The sequence below is a fragment of the Python bivittatus genome, unplaced genomic scaffold (genome assembly GCF_059951505.1).
Source record: "Python bivittatus isolate LINGU-HERP-01145 unplaced genomic scaffold, Pbiv_v1 ctg000530_np1212, whole genome shotgun sequence".
In the NCBI taxonomy this organism is placed as follows: Eukaryota; Metazoa; Chordata; class Lepidosauria; order Squamata; family Pythonidae; genus Python; species Python bivittatus.
In genome coordinates, this window is record NW_028277085.1 from 6,284,428 (window position 1) to 6,306,222 (window position 21,795).

The 21,795-nt window shown below is 39.9% G+C and overlaps 1 protein-coding gene across 3 annotated transcripts in view; it reads right to left on the reverse strand.

Annotated features, from left to right (window-relative positions):
- Positions 1-21,795, reverse strand: part of CSNK1G1 (casein kinase 1 gamma 1) — a 40,737-nt gene that overhangs the window by 6,052 nt on the left and 12,890 nt on the right. The window contains exons 4-12 of one of the 3 annotated variants that reach the window (XM_088148485.1): positions 19,769-19,838; positions 18,441-18,592; positions 17,502-17,736; positions 16,610-16,695; positions 15,575-15,659; positions 13,809-13,957; positions 12,197-12,298; positions 11,173-11,280; positions 9,260-9,366 (exon numbers count right to left, since the gene is read on the reverse strand). In XM_088148485.1, the coding sequence (XP_088004611.1) occupies positions 9,260-9,366; positions 11,173-11,280; positions 12,197-12,298; positions 13,809-13,957; positions 15,575-15,659; positions 16,610-16,695; positions 17,502-17,736; positions 18,441-18,592; positions 19,769-19,838 (1,094 nt within the window). Of the gene's footprint in view, positions 1-9,259; positions 9,367-11,172; positions 12,047-12,196; positions 12,299-13,808; positions 13,958-15,574; positions 15,660-16,609; positions 16,696-17,501; positions 17,737-18,440; positions 18,593-19,768; positions 19,839-21,795 lie in introns of those variants that run through there. The other 2 variants (XR_015797487.1, XM_088148486.1) reach the window with 2 other exon arrangements.

Here is a 21,795-nt window from a genome sequence, read left to right on the forward strand (position 1 = left end):
CTCTTCCCTTCTTATTCCATTGCAAACAAATAAATTCAGACTGGAAGATACAGTTAAACTGGCAATCCATGTTTACTAACTCCTCCTCTGTTACATTTTTAACAGGAAAAATGTTTTTCTTGTTTTCCAACCTACTTTTATTCATACCTGCCTGATGTTATTCATTACATAACAATGAATTTTCCTTTTATCTGATAGGGAACTGAATGCACAATTCAAATTAGTGTCAGTGCATAAACCTGGCTGATGGCATCTGAACTTGTTTGCTATCTGAATCATTTACATCCTAGTTGTTATTATCAAAGATATCTGTAGTTCCAATTCCTTAAAAAGGAAATTAAAGTGATTGTTAAATGTACGTTCCCATATTTAGAAAGCAGGGTGCTGTTTCTGTTTAATGTCAAATTAAATAGAATTAATATTCTATTTAATATTCATACATATTCCAAGGTTTTAACATTCAAACAATTTCATCAATTAAAATCTGTATTAAAAAGACCTAAAATCAAAACATGCAATCAAGTTGATGGAACAAATAGTTAGAGATTTAATTTGAGGTACTTCCTTGGAACCCCTAACTTATCCCTCACCATTATGTTCAGAAGTTCAACAACAACACCCTTGCCTCTAGAAGCTGTCCTTTTTTCTCTGTTGCATGAAGTCTGATCTGTCTGTCCATCTAACACATTTCTTCTATAGCACTTTTCCCCAGCTTGGTGACTTTAGGAATGATGGGAGTTTTATCACACTAGCTGAAGATGACTGAATTGGTAATTTAAGATAGATGAAGCCCCTCAGATTGGTGAATGCTGGGCCATACTGTCTGTTCTGACCTGCCTCGGATAAATCACAAATGCAGCTTGCTGGCATCACTACAACTTTGTGTCTTTCACTCTTGGAATCACGCTAACCAGTTTCAGTGCATTAAATAAAACCCAACCAAATTATGGAAAATATAGAATGCTAGAAAAAATGTCAATCAGTGTAAATTAACTATATTTAACCTCCCTCCACACCCGTTCCACAGAAATACTTTCTACCAACTCCTGCTATCTGAGATATTCTTCCTTGGGAACTGATGACGCCAGAATTGGGCAGTGCACAAATCTCACCAAAGTCCTTTATCTCTCAGAATGCATCCACCCCACAAAAGGGATGCTGGGGGGTGGGGGTGGGACATGGCAACCTTCTAATTGTGTTCTTCAGTTCATGTCATCATTGCTTAACAGAATGGCCGTATTCAGCATCTTGCCAAAACAATTCAGGGTTCAATCAGCTTCTTGATCAATTGTTTAGGTTATGAGAGTATAGAGAAATATTTCAGATTGAGTTTAGGGCTAAAATAAATATCCTCAGGTACTTGGTTGATTGAGAGGGGAGATACAAAGAGCATGTGATCCAGTAAATGGATAAAACCTCACAAAAAGTAACTACAATAAAACAGAAAGGGGACATAGCTAGTGTTTTGACAAGGTGTATTTTAATCAATGATAAAATGAACAACCAAAGTGAAGGAAGATGAGCTGTAAAACCTGAGAGGCGCATGCAGGAAACTAAGGGTGACTTATTCTGCACAGATGGCCTCCTTTAATGATGACACAGGCTGGATGGTTCACAGAATGAGACAATCCAGTTTCTTATGAGAAGCCTGGAGTGGACCCTGGGAAGCCTTCACCTACGCAATGAATTCACTATGAAATGAAGCAGAGACACAGAGTCACATAGAATGACCACATATGCGAGAGTCTCTCTAACATACCTATTTCCCACACTCAAGAGTTCCATTTCAGGCTAGTCTTCCCCCAACCCAACACCACCCAGATGCATTGGGACTGCAACTCCCAAAACTCCCAGCCAGCATGGTGGTTGGCCCAATATATCTGGGGGGTGCAGTTTGGGAAAGGAGGATCTGCACAAAACCAACCATGCTAAAGATGGCTTCTCATGAACACAGGAAATCTGTTTCTGGAACTGGAGGATTGCCAGAAAGGGGTGCTCTTCTTCCAGCAACCCTGTGACAAAATGGTTTTAGGAAAGAGCCACCCCATTATAAACTTGCTGGATTAATCACATCTACTTCTCTAGAATGGTACACATTGACAAATCATACAATGGCAAGGATTCCACAATAATACTCTATAATTTATTCATAAGGAGATGGGTATCAAATTCTTTCCTGTTTTAAAAAGTGGGCTTGTTAAAATGCTTCCCTAAATGCTACTGAAAAAACTCTCCTGAGATTTGTGGCAATCAGTGAGAGACTAAAGTTAAGCAGCAAAGCATATCTTTTCCAACTAAACAATGATGACCATGACATTGTGCAAAAATGTATTACGATAGAGAGCCAAGCCCATAACAGGCATATAATCCTGGGCAACCACTTCCAATAACAAATGTTATTGGCCCATGGCTTGTCTTAGGCACACTTCACTTCTGACTTTGGTTCTAAACAGCACCAGAATTCCATGAGCCTCTCCATCGAGATCGATCAGGGAAGACTTTGGTCAAGACACACTGACTTTTCACAGTGAGCCTTTTTAACTGTGATACTCTGAAATTCTTTATCCAGATTTGGTTCCACCTTCACAAGTGGGAAAAGCTTTGAGTGGCTTTTGAGAAAAGTTCTGAGGGCCTCTAAAAGCATTTATAGATAAAGTTCTATCTATATAGGTTTTTAGGGCTGTGGATTGGATAGATCATCAATTTCAGATACTTTTTATAAACATGATTTAACTACTGTCTAAGTAGAAGAGAAGGAGGGGTAAAATGAAATTTTAAAAGACCAGGCACCATCATGGGATAATAGTCTGGAAAGCCTGGGTTCGGCCAGATCTGCTACTCCTGAATGTCATATACACATAGGACTCTATGAGCATCCAGGGGACAACTACCACAAACAGAGCAAGCAGAGCCAAAGGACAAAACAGCTCAGTTTCTGTAATTTGGGCTAATGCAAGGGAAGACAGCATTCCTTTTTTTAGATAAGGAGTGATGTGCAAAATCTTTTGAAAGATCTCACACAACAGTTTCACACATCCATTCAGACATTCTCTAATCTGAAAAATGAATGGAAGTCCCCAAAGGCAGAGTATTTTTAAAAAGTGATTTGCCCCTCCCTCCAAGTTCAAAACATTTGAAAAAATGACCATTTCAGGATCTTTCCCCAACTTGATGCTCTCCAAATGTATCAGTCCTAAAAAACCCCAAATGCCCCAGCTAAGGTGTACATCAGAGTAAAGCATGAGCTTTGGCTGATGGAGGCTGCTCACATGTTTTGTGCACACAAAGTCTCTAGTTCAAATTCTGACAGCCCCCAAAAATGCTATAAAATATTGCCCCAAACGCAGAGGGCCACTGCTGATCAGATAAGGTTAAACTCCATGGCTTTGGAATAATGTGGCTTCCTACATTCCTTCTGGATCAGCGTTTCTCAAACTAGGCAACTTTAAGATGTGTGGACTTCAACTCCCAGAATTCTCCAACCTGCTGGCTGGGGAATTCTGGGAGTTGAAGTCCACATGTCTTAAGAGTTGTCAAATTTGAGAAACACAAGCAAAATCCCCTTGTCTGATGTCTTTGGAGACATGTTATATTTAAAAATAATGGATTCCATTACTTTTGTCTTCATGATTCCCTCAATTTCTCCTGCCTCTTCCAAGTGACACTCCTTCATGGCACCTTATCCTGGAGCAAAAGGTGATGACATGGGTTAAACAGTAGGACTATGCTATGCTTTGAACTTAATTTCAAAAAAATATGTCAGAGCTGTCACTCTTTAAAGCAACTGTCTTTTGGGAGGGTCACATGCCACCTGCAGAGTTGCAGACCAGTACTATGTTTGGGCCCTTGGCCATTCCAAAGCACCTTTGCAAAGTTATTTCTGGAGTGCTGTGTACTCTACTAAACAGCTTATTTCAGAAGCTGACACAGAGAAAGAACCTGGTTCTTTTAACAGGCTTGGGGATCCCAGGGAAGTAGGGAGCCCACAAGGTGGCTACACTGTGCATAGGCTGTTGGTCCATTCTCCCACGGCCTTATTTATATGTGTGTTTTAACTGTTTTAATTTTTTTAATTTTTTTTAATTGTTGTATTATATTTAAATAAATAAATGTTTATTTAATTGTTTTATTGTACACCACCTAGACTCACGTATGTGAGATGGGTGGCTACATTAAATTAATTAATTAATTAATTAATTTTATGTAGCGTGACATTCGCCCCAATAATCCTGACAGCTTCCCAGCATTCAGTGGCAATCTTTGGCATTTATGCATCCAATATTTATTTTGCGTGCAAAGATGGCAGAGCAAATCTTGATAGAGGCTGGGATACTAAGAAACCACTCTCAATTGCTTATAGGTGAACACAGGCATGGCCTTCTGCAAAACTGTCTTTATTTTATTTCTGTAGCACCCACCAAGTACATCACAAAGAACAGATCTGATAGGTCCATACCCCGAGGGGCTTACAATCTAAAAAAATAGACACAAGGAAAGCATTTTTTTTTGCAGAGCAAAATTTAGCAAGTGTACAAAAACAGAACATGTGGTTAGTCAATGAGTTATGTGCTGTTTATGTTCACTGAAGAAGAATCCATAAGTCTATTTGTGGCTTTTTTTCAGGGACAAGCTACATCCACAGCTTGATAAAGATGAGGTTCTGTAGCACAAAATCAGGGGATTTACAGAACTACCTGAGAAGTAATTCCAAGGTCAGGGGTCTATCAGGAACAGCATCTGATGCAACCTGAGATGCTTTATGTGGGAAAAAATGGGGAAGTCACTGGAGTCCCATACAGGACATGGATGGCCAAACAAATTTCTTCAAATGCCAAATTCTAAAACAAACCAGTGAGACAGGTTCATTTTAGATTACAAAACTGCTAACTGCCATGACTTATACTGGCCACCTCAGAACTTTCATAATCCTTGGTGCCAACTATGAGCATGTAGATGAACATGTACACGTGCAAAAAAATCAACAAACTTTTAAAATTAAGGGCCACTAGTTCAGCTGGGAAAACACACTAAACTCTGTTTATGAGGCTCAATAGTGGCTTGAATTCCAATTACATGCTTTTAAGAAAAGTAAGAGATGTCACTCAAACATAGCAGCTCAGTCTGTCCCAGGATGGGAAACTGAATCTGGCCGAAGGGAGAAACTTGAAGGCCAGAATTATGGGATGGGACAGGAAGGGAGGGGAAGGGAAGGGAAGGGAAGCCCCCACCCCTCACTGTTCTCCAGCTATCTCATCCTGTTTAGACAGAAGATGGGACTGTTCATTGTCCATCTTAGAGACAGAAGTCCTCAGAATTCAGAAACACTGCAGCAGCCAAAACAGCTGGCATTTGACAGGGAATCTCCCCCACCACCACATCTGAAACTCTAAGCATGGGCAAAATTCCTTATGTGGCAAAATTAACAAGTGCTATTTTTGCCATAAACATTCCCTGCTAGCCCACAAACTGCTTTTCCCAATAATTCCTGGGGCAGAATGTTTCCAATACAGGAGCCCCAAGAATGATAAGGCTTGAAAAATCATGTTCCAGCATTATGCGGTTTTGAAGTACTGGGGATTATCGTTGGAATCAAAGCTCAATTATAGCCAACCCCCTGTCCTTTTTTCCCAAGCTAAAGGCCTATGTAATTAAAAACCACCCTCTTCTCCACTTGCTGCCAATAGTCAGAGAAACCTGGTTATGTGGATCCATGTTTGGATAGAGGGAATCTAGTTCTACTTTAGCTCCTCCTAATCCTATGGATTAGGATTTCCGGTACAAAAACCAGACTATTCTCATAGTACTGATCCCTAGCACAGGAAATGTCCAAGTCCTTCATGAGACAATAGAAACTGTTGCGAAACTAGTAATAAAACACACCTTTTACAAATAAAGGATCAAAAAGAAAAAGACAAAGTATATCCATGGCAAATGAACTGCTAATAAGAAAGCTGGATAGTACAACAACTTCAGGAACAAAGTGAAGTGCCTTCATGCTTTCAAAGTGTTTATCCACAATCCCTTTTTTTTAAGAGATAAGCTACTGACGTGCCAATCTAACCACCAACCTATATGCCTTGCCCTAACGAAACCACTTCTTAAACATCCACTCTGCCCAGTCAATTAATTTTACTTTGGTTTGGCCAAGCATAGCCTAGTCTGATTCACTCCCCCTTGTACGTGAACCAGAGAGAGTGACTCACCACAAGTTGAGCATTTTCAGGCAGCTACAACAGACAGTGAGAGGAGAAAGAAAGAAAGACAAATAAAAACACAGAAAGGAAAGAAGGAAACATTAGCTCAGAGGTGAGATGGAAGCATGTCATGGCAGTCATGCAAACGTGCATTGCAGATCTGAGGACACCAGCTCCATCTGCTTTCTCAAATCTGGTTCCACCTGACCCTCCGTAACTACTGAGGAAGAGATACCATGATGGGCATTTCTGAGATAGACAAAAAGAAGTAATCAGACCATTATTCCAGAGCACCAGAATATGGTCATAGGGGCAAAATCGTGTTCAGTAGACTTTGGCAGATGGGAGCAAGAAGTTTCTGAACTGTTGGGTTGGAAAATACTCTTGGAAAATTTGCAAGGAAACCCTAGAGAGTTTTAAACCCTAAACACATTAACGCTTTGATGAACAATAACATAATTAAAGTTCTAACTTTCCTTCATTTATCACTCTAGTGAAAGTTAGTCTGCTGTGATTTGGGAGGAAAAAACCTACAGGATTCAGACAGAAGTAGCATTCCTTGCATGAGAAGTTTATAGTCCAAATTAGACAGAACAGAGACAACCACAAAAAAATGGAAGCAAGCTAAAATAGAGGAAACAACATCTAACAAACTTAGTTAGGAATGAGTGTTTAGAGTCTTAAATGAGTGACTGAAAAGATCAGGGTAATATGGAAAGTAATAGAGATAAAAAGGAGATTTAAGAAAAAGGATGAGATTCAGTGGCATTATCTAGCAGAAAAAAATGCAGTGCCATAGATTAAAAGGAAGGAGATGCAAGAATAGCATTAAACAGAAGGACAGGCTCATTCATATCCCTTACTTTACAGGGAAAATACTACATTTCTGCCAAGGAAAAACAGGAGTGGTGAGGTGGCAAGAGGTCTTCTACTTTGAAGTAAGTATAGGTATAAGTACAGCCAAAGTCATTTAACTTGGGACAAGAACAGAACATGCAAGAAGGAAATATCAGCAATGCAGTTAGAGTTAATGGAATTATTTCAAAGCAATTGTTGTCAGTGTGAAAAAAAAATAATAGAAAATTTACCTAAGAGCAACCAGAGCAAATGGCCTGGATCTCTAGTATAAGCAGAAACACAATGGCCACCAAGAGGAGAATTGAAAGGAAAAAAAAATAAAAACTGGAGTATAGAAAGTAAGAAAAACAAGGGCTGCAAGACATAAGATGAAATTGTGTGATGGCTGAGTGAGAAACACTTTGGAAATACTCATCGCCTAACATAATTGAAGATAAACCTTGGTACTATTTCCGTGGAAAGTTTGGCACAGAGGCGGCACTATGCCACAAACATTTATAATAGTAGAGAACAATCATGGTTTCCAGTGCACATTAACATCCCCTAACTTCCACTTCAATTACAACTACCAGTTCTGGGCTGCTAATATCCAAATGACCCCTAGGTGACAACAGTGATACACCAGGTAGTGGTTACCTGGAATTTGCAATCGAGATCTGGCAGCCCAAACCTCCATCCCAGAAGAAAGCTTCTCTCATGAAACTGGAGTGGAACAGAATGTTTTCAGGACAATTGCCCGTGACATGCAATTCTAGGTACAATTACTTGGGAATAAAAGACTTATTGAACTAAGTGGGAGATGATGAGCGCCATGAGAACAGTAGTGAGACCATGTTTCCTTCAGCCTGACTGGCCCCATCACAAAGGTGATGGTCTACCTTTGCCTAGTAGATGCTGCAGTGTCGGAAGAGTTATCTTGGTCAAGGACTTTATGAAAGCTATTGCCCAAATGGACATTCCTAAGTGCTGGAGTCTAGTCCACTTGTGTGACATTTCCTGGGAACGAGCCTGTTGCTAAAGTGCTGAGCAATCTCCCAGCACTTTGTATAAGTACAACTAATTTTTAAAAATTAACTTAATCTCTCCTTCCCATTTTTTAACGACAGAAAGTCACTGACCATCTGCAGTGCAACAAAGTTATCAACTGGAAAAGCACAACGTTTTGCCACGAGTATACTTAAGCTCATTTAAAAACATTTAAATTCTCCTTCTTCTAAGCCCAAAGATGTTATAGAATTCTTCTTAAGAGAGAAGGTAGAAATGTTTGCAAAATGATAACCTGTTTCTTAAAGGATTACTCGGCAATTACTTCTTCTCCAGTGAAGCTTCAGAACCTGAAGCATAATTAAAGGTAAGGCACAGACCTGCTTTTCTGGAAAGAACATTTGGAGTTCACCTTTAGCCTAGCAAATCAAGGATCGCATTTGCCAAGAAACTTACAGAAATATTGTCACGATTGCTGAAAGACTGCCCGGAGCCACAACAAGGCAAGGTAAAGCAAACAGCGATGCTGTGGCCCACTAAGTCTTTGAGGAACCTTCTTCTCAGTGTAATTAATTGTTTCCTCGTGAAGAAAAGGAAATGAGGGGGAAAAAAGCTCCACATCATGGTTCCTGCAGTGATCATAGATCATGCACAGTAGCACTGGATGGTAGAGATGAAAATAATGGCCTCAACCTCTAATATAAGCAAAATAAATTCCACTGCAAGCAAAATAATTCATGATTTCTATGAGCCAAAAGAATTCCCTCCTGAACACAAAATCATCTCTTTTCAAGGAGTTATAGCACAACAACATAGCCTCAACCTTCCAGAAGAAGGCTGGGAATGGGGAAGTGGACACATGTTTCTCTACTATAATCTCCACATTACCCCAAAGAAACTGAATTTGTTAAAGTGCATACGGCATTAAAGGCCAAAAGATATAGCCTTAACTCCCGGGGAATCGGCTATACATGCCACTTGCAAATTCTTCTGAAATCCTCTGTCAAATTTGCAGCACATGCATTCATCAGAAGTAGCATGACCTAGACAGCCCAAGGGAAAAGAAGCTGTACCCAGCAATGCCATGGTTATCCATGCAAGAAGGAAAGCCAAAAAGGATCTGACAACACATTATGAGTATGGGCGCATCAAAGCACGGAAACACACCAACATATTTCACACAGAGATGACGCAGGGAAAACCTTGCTTGACAGCAAACATACTTAGCTTCCTCTACTACTTCCACCTCAGTACGGGCTGCAAGTTGCACATTGGAGGGTGCTCCTGTTGGCTCTTCAATGTTCAACTCACCATTGGTTGAGCTTACCACCTGGAAAGAATACAAACATACACACACTGTTAATATGGGACATAAGACCACACACCAGTGTATGTCAAAGCTGCATCAAATGCAGCCTACAGGCCTTTCCCAACCAATAAACCAAGACATCTTGAGGGCGTCAGGTTGGGAATGGCTAACGTCAGTCATCGAGTGAAGAAGAAAAGTATATTCAGAAAGGGATGTTATTTCACACTAGAAAGTGCTTTTAATCACACTTAGCTTGAGTTTAAAGTATTCTACAACCTTTCCTGGATTTATTTGGGGGGGGGCTGTGGATTTTTGGTAGGAATATGGGTAAGGTCACTACAACTTTTAAAAGATACCAAGCTAAAAGGGATGTTGCATCCTGTCTATAAGGGTTTGGGGGGGGGGTCATGGTTTTGAGTCAGTGGGGGCCAAGGAGGCCCGGAAGGAGAGCCCTCAAAGGCACACAGATAAATTGATGGAAATGGCATGCAAATATAGCCATACAGATGGAACAATTTTTTTTTTTTAAGTATGACAAAACTCTTGTCTTCTTTCACAAAATTAGTTATGGAATTTTATTCACTGCATCTTCCAGAATGTTTTCTGCCCTTTTAGCCTGTCAAGTAAGAAAGCATGGCAAAGACATGCTCTACAAAGGCATTTTAGCTACTGGTAAAGGGAGCATCTCAAGAAGGCAAACAGAAGGAAAAAAGAACCACCTCATGAGCTATGAAGCACATTGGTTTATTTTCACGTCTATAAAGAAGTTAGCCATTCTCTAACACTCTAACCTCTAAAACCAGAGAACAGAGGCAGAAGAGGATACAAAGGCAACAGTGCTCTGGTGTTACAGAACCTGTTTTATCACCCTTCTCCTCCCCGTCCCTTTCAGCCTCTTTCCCTCCATCTTGGCACATCTGTTGATCAGGAGGCCACGCACAATCACCACTACAATGAAGACCACTTTACAAGTTATTCTGGCAGCACAAGGCCAGGAAGGAAAACATATGGCTGCTTCAGATCATGAGGTAGTACTTTGCCGATGAAATTGCTTATGGATACAAATTTCATGTGGGAAACCATAATGTTCTGATCCTGATTTCCTTATGTATTGTTCAGTGCCCCCTCCTCACACTTACATCAGTCTTTTTGTGCAGCAGATCCTTAATAAGTATTTGATTGACAACATATAATCTTGCAATGGGTGATGGGGCTAATTTGTATGCTGGCTTCAGTCCAAGTCATTTGAAGTCAGAAGAACCATAGTCATATATGGGGTAAGACCTGGCCTTCCTTGCATCTCCTGGGATTTGAGGATCAATTTTAGTCTGACATAGTTGAGAGCTGCTGTCATTTCCACTGACAGCCTCTTTCTTCCCTAAAGTGGGTTGGGAGGAGGAGGAGGGAAGGAACAGGAAAAGGGTATATGGATAGAAGGTAGATTTGGACATAAAGTTTGTGTTCTAAGTTCTGCCTAAAAAGCTTTCCCCAATTTGAGCAACCTCCAGATATGTGGATTAATTCCAAGACTTCTCCAGCCAGATTGGTCTGCATTGAGAATCCTATTGAAGTTCACACCCATGGAAGATGTCCAGATTGGGAAAGGCTGCCCTAAAGAATCAACCCTGGAAACAGCAACATCACACTTAGTCAGCTCTAAGTCTTCTGGCATTCACAAACTTTTCGTATCATGCCCATCCACCCTCATCATTCTAGCAGAAGCCACCCAGTGCAGCTAAAAGATCAAGGGGACCCTGCACATGCCCAAGGACTGATCCACAAAACAGTGATGGCCAAAAAGCTGTGCGGGAGAGGAAAAAGCAATACCTGGACAGATCCCCCATGCCGTTCAGAAGCCAAGTGAGATGTCAGAAACAAAGTATTGGCCTGCCGGACTGCTGGTATGTCCCAGTCTCCTCTGCGCTCTGACGCAGTCTGCCCAGGCATCGGCATGCAGGAAAGCAAAGAGACCGGAGGAAAGGCAAAGGTGAACCAGAACCAAGCAAGCATGTGGTAAGCTCAAAGAGGGACAGGGAAGCAAAGCATTTTAAAAGCATCTCAGGCGTTAAATATTCACTTTAACAAGGATGCCTAAAGGCACAAAGCAGTAAATGCAGAACTGGATTTCATACAGTTAAAAATACAAAATAAATCTCTTTTTTAAATTTTGCAGATACGCATGAGACATATTTTATAAGTATATTGATATTTAGAAAGAGTTTTAGACTGCGCACTATCAGTGCTTCTGCCAACTCATTGTCAGCTATTTCTAATTGCTGCTGACAGCACAGTTCTACTATTAATTGATTTGACTGATGCTTTATTGCATATCAATGAAGTAAAAAACAACAAGCGTGCATCTGCGTGCTCACTGCATGGACGGGCCCTGCGTTTCCCTCTGGACTTTGCTAATCTCTTAGCATCTGTGATCCTGCTAGCAAGGATAGCTCAGGGGCCACGTGTTTCCTACTTTTGCACTTGACCAGAATAGCCTGCAGAGCAAAAGCCACTTCAAAACATCCATCATTCTCACAATAATACATTGAACTATATTTTAAAACCAAAGGTAGCAATGTCTGGTTTCTCTTCAGTTCTCCATTCTCAGACTGGGATTTGCTCCTATTAGCATCTGGGGCTCGAATTATTTGGTACCCTTGTTAAAAAGACATATCCGCCCACTCCAATAACAGCCATGGCAGAGCTGTAAGAGAAAGAGCAGTATGTATTAACCAGGCTTCCGGTAATGCCAATGTCATCACTAGTTTTTCTCTGTGTCCCTTTAGGAATTAACTAAAGGCTGGAAATAGGGAGATACATTTTAAGCATTAAGTTTTAAGGTTAACCAACCAACCTGATTTCGATAAGGCTGTACTGAGGATCGATCCCGATGTATATGGGGATCTCTTGTTACTGATGGTCCCGATTCTACATGCATGGGTCCCACCGGAGTGGGCTGGAAAATAAAATACAGACACAACCATATGCTTCGGTGAGACTCAAACTATCTCGGTCAGCTCAACAAACAGGTGTGTTCACAGTTGCAATATTAGCAAAAGGGCTGGTTTCAGTCAAAGCTTTCAGGTTCTGCGACAAGAGCCTGCAGCTTCCTCGGCATGAGAGCCAGCAGGTTGCAGAAAAGCACATAGGCAGCAACCCCTGGAATGCTGGCAGATACTAGGATTCTGTTAGGGACAGTAGTAATTCTCAATGGCCATGCCCTTCTGTCAGGTGGAGCATTCCAGAGCTACAATCGGCAGTCATTGAATCATGTCAATACTCATGATTTTAAGATCTATCATGCAATGTCTCTCTATATTTCAGAACCCTTTATTTATCTAATTAGATGACTGTTCTTATGCATATATTTTAATCTGCAGACCCAACACCCAAAATCTTTTCCCGAGATAAATATCGCAGCAATAGGTTAAACGTGACAAGTACATTTCAGAACAGAACTCCAGAGCCCTAACAACTGAAGCTTTCTTCAACAAAGCAGAAATTCTTGGGGTTATATTGCATCCCTTGAGATACAAGATGGGAGACAAGAATGATTCAGATTCCAGTACCAGAGAGCACAGGAAATAAACCATTTAGAAACCCTCTTTAACATAACAACTATGTGTGGGAGAGTGAGTTTCAGGAAACTGCCTAGTTACTTTTCTACCAAAGGGAAGGACAATCCCAAAATGACTTTAAACTTGACTTTAGCAATATAATAATTGATAGCAGAGAAGACAACTCAAGGCACATTCTATGTTGTGTCATTTTGGATTGTGAACTTGAGAGCATCTTTTTTATTACACTCAAGCAGCATCAAGGTTATTTTAACTGAAACATATAGTATACACGGTCTAAATAAATGGAACTTGTCCATACTACTCAGTATTCACTATAAATTTTCAAGTCTCAAGCAATCTCTCAGGATTTTGTCAGATATAATACTGGTATTTGCAACTACACCTAAAGCGATAAAAATATATACTGCTGAAAATTAATGGTTATGGTTGGAGTTGGGATACAACTAACACCTCGTAACTTGTGTTGGAAATGACAATCTTATCTGAATGCTCTGCAAAGCGAGGCTCTAACAGCCTCACTTCCAATTTGCTTTTGTAATCCACAGATATGTGGGTTACACTTTGTTAGTTTACATTTTACACTTATCAAAGAGATGCAGGAAAAAATGTATTCTCCATCCCTAATGCAAGAGCAGCAACATTGCACTAACTGTCTAGAAAATCCCATTTGCTAAAAACCAAAACGAAACACTTCCCCCGCTCCAAAAAAAAAAAAAACTCGGGAAGAAAAATATAGCATGAACATCTAGGTTTGCAGGAAAGTTCCCCCAAAAATATAGGAGGCCATCTTGCTTCCCAAATAACGAGACAATGATGTTCTGTCAAATTGGCTTTTAAAGAGCAACTTCTGGAAAATACAGCAGATCTCACTTGCTTACAACTTACAATTGGTCTGCCAACCCAGTCATAGGCATAATCAAAGGTGAATCCTCTCTTTTCAAATAATTCTGTGAAGATTGTTCGTAGGTAATCATAGTCTGGTCTCTCAAAGAAGTCTAATCGTCTGACATAACGAAGATAAGCGGCCATCTCCTCTGTTAAAGGGAATTAGGAAGAAGCAACATCAGACAATCTGTTCAGAAAGAAGTAGAAGCAGAATACATTTCAGCGTTACCTATTGGTCAGGTTAAACCCCTAAATTATCAGTTTACAGAGGCAAACGAGAAACAAATCTGTTGGGTTGGTGGGATACAAAGCCATGGATTTCTAAAGGGTTTCCTTAAATATACAGTTGAAATATTTAAAGACTTATGAAAAAGGACTAACAGGCAAAACAATTAGTAGGCACCAGCTTTGGGAAGACTATGTGTTTATATTAGTATTCTTATTCTCCCAACAGTTCAATGCATTGGGTGTGGGTATAAAGATCAAATATGTAGGTATAGTCACTTCAAAAACTCAAGCTAAAGCAGAAATTTAGACTTAATGGATTCTAATGTAGGTGTATCTTCATAAGCACAGGGCTGATCACCATAAAGAAGGAGATGTGGCATGCTTGCTTTAAATAGTTTGAGCGCTGCTGCGGTGCAAATTATAGCTTTCGTATGTTGTGAATTTATTATGTTGGTGGATTTTTGAACCCAGACTGAAAGGGCTGAACTCAACAGAAAGTCCAAGTAAGAGAAAGGCCAGGTGACTCAGAGTAGATATAGGTAATGCTCTCCCAAGGATTAGGTCACTTTTAAAAGCACAGATCTGAAGCAAACTGGTGGAACTGCACGTTCTAAAGAAGTTTCAGAGTAATCCCCCTCATTTAATCATTTCTTACAACACATATTCAGAGCTCTTCTTTCTTCCCCATGATTAGATGAAAAGAAGAGAGCATCAAGCACCACAGTCTAAGTTTCTCAATATTAGAAAGCAGTTTCACACGCATATGAAACAGTGGGAAGCAAGACCACAAATTCTGTGACAGAGAAACCATATTCCTGCAGTATGGAAATGAACTTGCAGGACAGACTGGAACCATGAGAACAATGTTTTTCAGGGCCCATCCTGGCAAGAGTTCACTGGCACAAGGGTTGATAGTACCAGAAGCTACCAAAGTATCTTAACACAAGCATCAAGAATGCCTTTTCCCTGCCTATTTGCTCCAACAAGAGCAGGCTCTGAACGTTTCACCTGGAGTTCGCTATGTATTTTAATCCAAGTATATTATCTGTACTGAACATAACAATTAGCAAAAAATATATTTAGCACAGTCATATCAAACCTGCAGTTCCTGGCACAGGCAGCACAAACTATTCATTGCAGCCTGCCAGATGACTGAAACTCCTATGTTTGTGGCTGTTAGCCAACTGCAAAAACAGAAAGTTTTATCAAATATAAGGCAGACTGCAAAATATGACAAGAGCTGTCACAAACTTGACCAGCTGGAATTTACCATGATTAGATCTGCATAGCTAACAAACACATTTGAGATATCAGGAGGCTGCAAGTAATTATTCAAATACAAGTTCAGGAAAAAGTCACTGATTTTAAACTATAACTGAAATTAGTGGCCAACTCTAATGGTTGTCATACATTAAACTATAGTTTCCCAATGTGTGCACATTTTTTGTACTAGCTCTGTTCTAAAAATCACCGTCTTAATCGTTTCTATTTCCAGGAGTAATTTACAGAAATGACAAGCCACCAGCTCTAAAAGTTACCTGGGAAGTTCTCACAGAGAACATCGATTGGAGTATTCCTCTTTGTGTCTCCAATCTTCTGATATCGCTCTTTCAGTGTATCAGCCTGTGAAATGCAGAGATGCTAATTTTAAAAACTGTCATTGGATCGCAATATGTAGGATGCTGTCCTGGAGAGAAGGATAGGCGGAGTAAGCAGAGGAAAAATCTTTGGGTGAGTTACAGGAGATTGGCAAGCATTTAGCTAGGTCCTCGTGTCTCATCCTGATACATTTTTATTTGCACCATAACTCAGCAAGTTATGTTTTCAACATCAGTGCTAAAAAAACAGAAATTTAAATTTTCCCATCTGCAAAACAAAACCAAATTGGTCCCCTCTCTGTACAGTAGCTCCCTTTTTTAACAAACTGCATTTTTGTGTGTGTTTAGTTTTGTCACCGTTCTGCCTTAACCAGCTTCAAGAAGCAAGAGCATGGAGAGCTGATTTCAGATCTTTAGTTGTTGTCGTTGTTCTGTTTACTTTCTAAAATGGAAAGTGGGATGCCAGTGAGAAAGTGCAGTTATAAGAAAAGCAACGGGCAGTGAACAAAGGACTTTCTAGAGAAGCAGAAAAAATAGAAGCAGGGAAATTTAAAAGCTCAGAGGTAGGCAGGTCTGGGGCAGAATTAGTAGCCTCTCTTGGTTACTTAACAGAAAAAATTGTGAAAATTGCAAAAAAAAAAAAGCAGGACACATGGTTTCCTTTATCCAATTGTCAGAACTGAATTTTACTAGCAAGTATGTTTGTTCCTTGCTGGCAAAATTATAACTATTTCACCATTTCCATAGTTTAGTTTTTCGGGGATTTTGTGAGCCACCCAGAGTCTTCTGGAGTAGGCGGCCGTAACAAATCTAATAAATCAAATTAGGTGGGGCAAAACCTGGACATTGACAACTAAAGTGAGATGTTCTTCCCAAAGGATTAAATTAAAAGTAAATTGTCAGAAGAGACACATAACTAACACAGAAAACTATCTGCCAAAATCAAACTGATTGAGCATGCATTTTAGCATCTACCTTAAGGCCTTGCCATGGTAAACTGCCTCGAAGGAAATACATGAACATATGTCCGAGAGCTTCCAAGTCATCTCGCCGACTCTGTTCTAAAACACGTAAGAGAACAGAACGCTGCTCCAATCATCTTAATCAATATTACATTAGCAATTACATCCCTAACTCCAGTACAAGAAAAAAGACATCTGTAAACACGTGGACACACAAGCGACATATATACAAGAGGTCTGAGAAATTACTAATTTAATACAGATTTATTCTGCATGTACAACAACAGAAGTAAGCTATTTACTCACAGTCTCCAAGACGGACACTCACACGTTCAAATGGAACAAATGTCTGTTAAAGCTAAGCTGGACACTCTGGGGTTCTCCAGACATTTTGCGCTATTATAACGTCTGACCTTTGCTCAGGGTTTTTTTTTTTTTCGTGATGTGTAAACCTGGCTTCCTCCTCTCTTAATAAGCCAGAGTTAAAAGCCATGATTTATTCTTGTTTTTGGATTCCTAACTTGTGGGGAAGAGATAGCCACAAGATCCCAGTTCACATGTCACAATAAACAACCACAGAAGAAGCTACTATGGTTCATTTTGCTTGCAAAAGGAGACAAGTAGGGAAAATTGAATAAAAGCACTATTAATTCTCATTTCCAAATAGCCAAAGAATTTGGAAATTTTGGCTATGTCCATCCCAACTGATGAACAGCTATGCAAGGACACGTAGTGCTAACATAAACTTCTTTGTTTTCATATTTACTGCAGGTATGCTGAAGTCACCTTGCTATCTAATTTTAAAGAGAGTCACAATATGGAAATTAACAGCACCTGAACATGTTTTTGAGACACAAATAGAGCAAAAAAGAACCCATTAATGTAACCTATTAAACTGAACAAACCTTTGCCAAGATGTGTGTTAATGGACATATATCTTGCTGTTCCAGTTAGGCTCTTGTGTTCTCTGTAAGGTATATGCTTCTGTGTTTCAGGATCGATGTACTCCTTGGCCAACCCAAAGTCTATTATGTGGATGACGTGTTCTTTCTTATTTCCTTGCCGGCCAATGAGAAAATTCTCTGGCTTGACATCTCGATAAATGAGATTCTTTGAGTGTACAAATTCCATTCGGGTGATCTACAAGAAGACAGAACAATAAGTTATTCTAGGACACTGAATTACAAATCATTTGCTAACTGTTCAGGACTAGTATTTTGAATTAAAGTTCACCAGAATAGCATCACTAGGTATGGAAATATCCTATAGTCACTAGCTTTATATACCAAGTTTTTCTGCCATGAGTAAAGATGCATTCCTTTATTTAACTAAAGGAAATGGAAAATATAAACTATGTACGTAGATCATAATCAATGTTTTAAGAATCTATCTTTTAAAGAACCCAAAGAAATCATTCTGGGTTGGCACTTTGTTCATGAAAGGCGCTGCATTAAATTATTGTTCTTCACTGTTATCTCAAATGAACCAAGATAAAACTAGAACATGCCCAAAACAATCTAACAATCCCTAGCAAACAGTTTGAAAGCCACTAACCCAAGATCTGCTTTCTGTTCTTATCAGTCATTTGATGCAGCCTACCTTAGCCATAAATCACTTGTGATCAAACTAGGCAGCTTGACTTGATTATTGCTCTTTTAAGTGCCTGAGCTCCATTTTGGGAGTTCTCTGCTGCATTAACACTTGTAAAAGTTTGCAAGATACACTTAAATAAAACCAAAACATACAGAAAAGTTTGCACAAGGGCCAAAAAAGCAGTAATTGAAAATATTTGATGTCAGACAGAGGTGTATATTTAAAAAATGTGAAACTCTTCCTTTACTCACCAGCTGAATTGCTATCATTAAGACAGTCTTCAGGGTGAATGTTCTATCACAGAGGTCAAACAAGTCCTCCAAACTTGGACCAAGAAGTTCTAGTACCATGGCATTGTATTTTCCACATGGACCATAATAAAATACCTGTGGGAAGCCTTCAACTGAAACAAATACAAAAAAAAACCTAACTATATTGTATCAAGAGGATAATAGCTACTACTATTAACACAAAAAAGACTCAAAACCACCAGCTAGTTCTAGAAAAATATAGCCCAAACTTCTTTACCACCACATTTCATTTGGCCTTCCTTTTGTTACGGGGGAGAGGAGAGAGGAACTCAAAATTCTGAATTAGACCTATGCTAGCACAGCAATTTTTGCCAATACTTATACATCTGGCAGAATTCAATTCCTTAAATTTGATAATGGGCTACAGAGCTACTTACAGGGCCCTTAAGATACTTCACCTTTTTCACATTTGGGACAAATTGAATCATATCACCAGCTACTTTTCAAAGGTACCACCAGATTTCAAATCAATTTACACTTCCAAGATGGAGAGATATTACTTTAAAAAAACCAACAGTACAGAGTTGTACTGTACAGAGAGGGGTACAGAAATTATCTGAATATTGCTTTGGTTCCTGCCACACATCTGACCCATGGATTGAGTCTCCACCCCAGAAAATCAGTGGTCAGTCAACCTTTTTAGATGTGGGCATTATCATACAATGTTGTGCAATGTTATGAGTACCAATTAAAAAAACTAAAAGAAAATTAATTAAAATCATGTTTATTTTTTACAATTGAAGGCCCAAGATTTCACAAAATCTTGTTAGAGTTGACTATATTGTGAAACCAACCATTTTTAATCTTAAAACCTGTTAAAGTTTATTCATTTATTTGACAGGGGTTGATGGGTGCCATCTAAAGTAAATATTCTAAACATCCTACAGAATTTTCTAATGAGTCAGTTACATTTAAGGTAAGATATGTTATGCAATATGATTATGTATTTTTTGCAACTATGCTGATTTAAAAGAATTCAATAATCTCATTGAATTTGTTTATTTCCCTTTTGGCATAAGGAATACAAATTTAAACAAATCTTGACACAGTTCCACAATCATCAACATTCGTGCTGTTAAAACTAATCAAATGACAGCAGAGACCAAACAGAGTTGATGAGCTATACGCACTACACTTCTCACAGCTAAAAACTGCACCTCTGATATCTAGGATATTTGTGGCTTTCAAATATATGCTTGGGTCAATACTAGTTTCACTACACTCCTTTGTCACAATTTATTTTAACTCCTAGGAGAAAGACTTCTTACCTGTGCAGCCGAGGTGTTTATAAAATCTATACTCTAAGTGCAGTTGTGGGGCACGAGATTTTAATGGTTCCTATAAAAAACAGAAGAATGGAGCAGACTGAACTGACTTTTTATGGTAGATTGTTTCACCAAATTACAGCGTAGGATCAGGAATACATTAAATGGATTTTGGAAATTTGGTTTCCAGTGTAAAAATATATATACTGCCTTTTACAGCAAGGCCTTCTACAGGCACTTTCCAAGGAAAAAACATTAAACAATGAAATTACAGAAAAATAAATATAAAATGCAAACAAACAGTCTGAGGAAATGGACAGGACCCTCATGACTGTGAGCTTAGCTACCTGCTCATTAGATCCATGCCACTCCTGGTTAGCTAAGGCAGGGATCTAGTGATGGTGAATTCTTACTTAAGAGAGGGGGTTGTTCCTCCATCCCTTAAGGAGGCATTGGTTCGCCCCCTCCTCAAGAAGCCATTGCCAGATCCCACTATACTGGACAATTTCTGTCCAGTATCCAATCTCCCTTTTTTAGGGATGGTTGTGGAGAAGGTGGTCACACAGCAGCTTCAACAGACCCTGGATGAAGTGGATTATCTGAATCCCTTTCAGTAAGGATTCAGGCCTGGACACGGGATAGAAAGAGCATTGGTCGCACTCTTGGATGATCTCTGGCAGAAGCAGGGTTGGGACATTGCATCCATCCTGGCTCTACTTGACCTCTTGGCAGCCTTCGATACCATCAATCATGGTACCCTTCTAGATTGGCTCCAGGGAGTGGAAGTCAGAGTATTGTGCTGGTTCTCTTCCTTCCTACAGGACTGACACCAGTCAGTGTTGATCAGGAGGGAGAGGTCCCACCCTCGGCCCCTACTATGTGGGTTGCTGCAGGGTTTTTTTATTCTCTCTTCTGCTTAATATCTACATGAAGCTGCTGGATGAGATCATCCATTGCCATGGGGTGAGGTATCATCAGTATGCTGATGATACTCAATTATATATCTCTGCCCCAGCGAAGTAAGCAATAGTGGTGTTGTCCTGTCCTGGTGCCTGGAGGCTGTGGGGGTGTGGAAGGAGAACAACAGGCTTCAACTGAACCCTGACAAGACTGAGTGGCTTTGGGTTTTAGGCCCTTCTGAATCTGGGACTTTACCATATTTGGCATTGGGTGGGGTGGCACTGCCTCAAACACACCTGAGCAGGTAGCAATTGTGGCTAGGAGGGCCTTTGTGCAACTTCATGTTGCACACCAATTGCACCCATTCCTGGATTGCAAGGCTCTGCTCACAGTTATTCATGCCCTGGTCACCTCCCAAACTGACTACTGTAACATGCTCTATATGGGGCTGCCCTTGAAGAGAATCCAGAAGCTTCAACTGGAGTAAAATGTGATGGCGCAGGGACTTATGTGTGCCCCTAGAAGGGCACACATTACACCTCTGCTCCATAAGCTGCATTGGGTGCCAGTTTGCTTCCAGGTCCAGTTTAAGGTACTGGTTTTGACCTTTAAAGCCCTACATGGCATGGGGCCAGGTTATCTGAGGGACCACCTCTTCCCAATTACATCTACCCGTCCCATCAGGTCTGACAGGAGAGGCATGTTACAGATCTCGTCTGCCAAGAAGTTCCATCTGACGGGACCTAGAAGACAAGCCTTTTCTGCCGTGATACCCTCCCTTTGGAACATCATCCCCCCCCCACTGAAGTGAGATTAGCCCTGACCCTATTGACCTTCCAGAAATCGCTCAAAACATGTATTTTTCAGCAGGCCTGGATACTCCTTGGTAACATGGAGCCCACGAGTTGGTTCTATTATGTGTAATTCTCTGATGCATTCTCCCTCCATCTTTATATTTATGTCTAATTGGTTTTTATGGCTATTTGATTGTTTTAATTGTTGGTTTTATTGTACACCACCCAGAGTCACATTTGTGAGATGGGCGGCTGTATACATTTGATAAATAAATTTAAAAGTACTGCAAAAATATATTAAAAAAATGTTATTGTTTTAAAAGCAGATAAATTGCC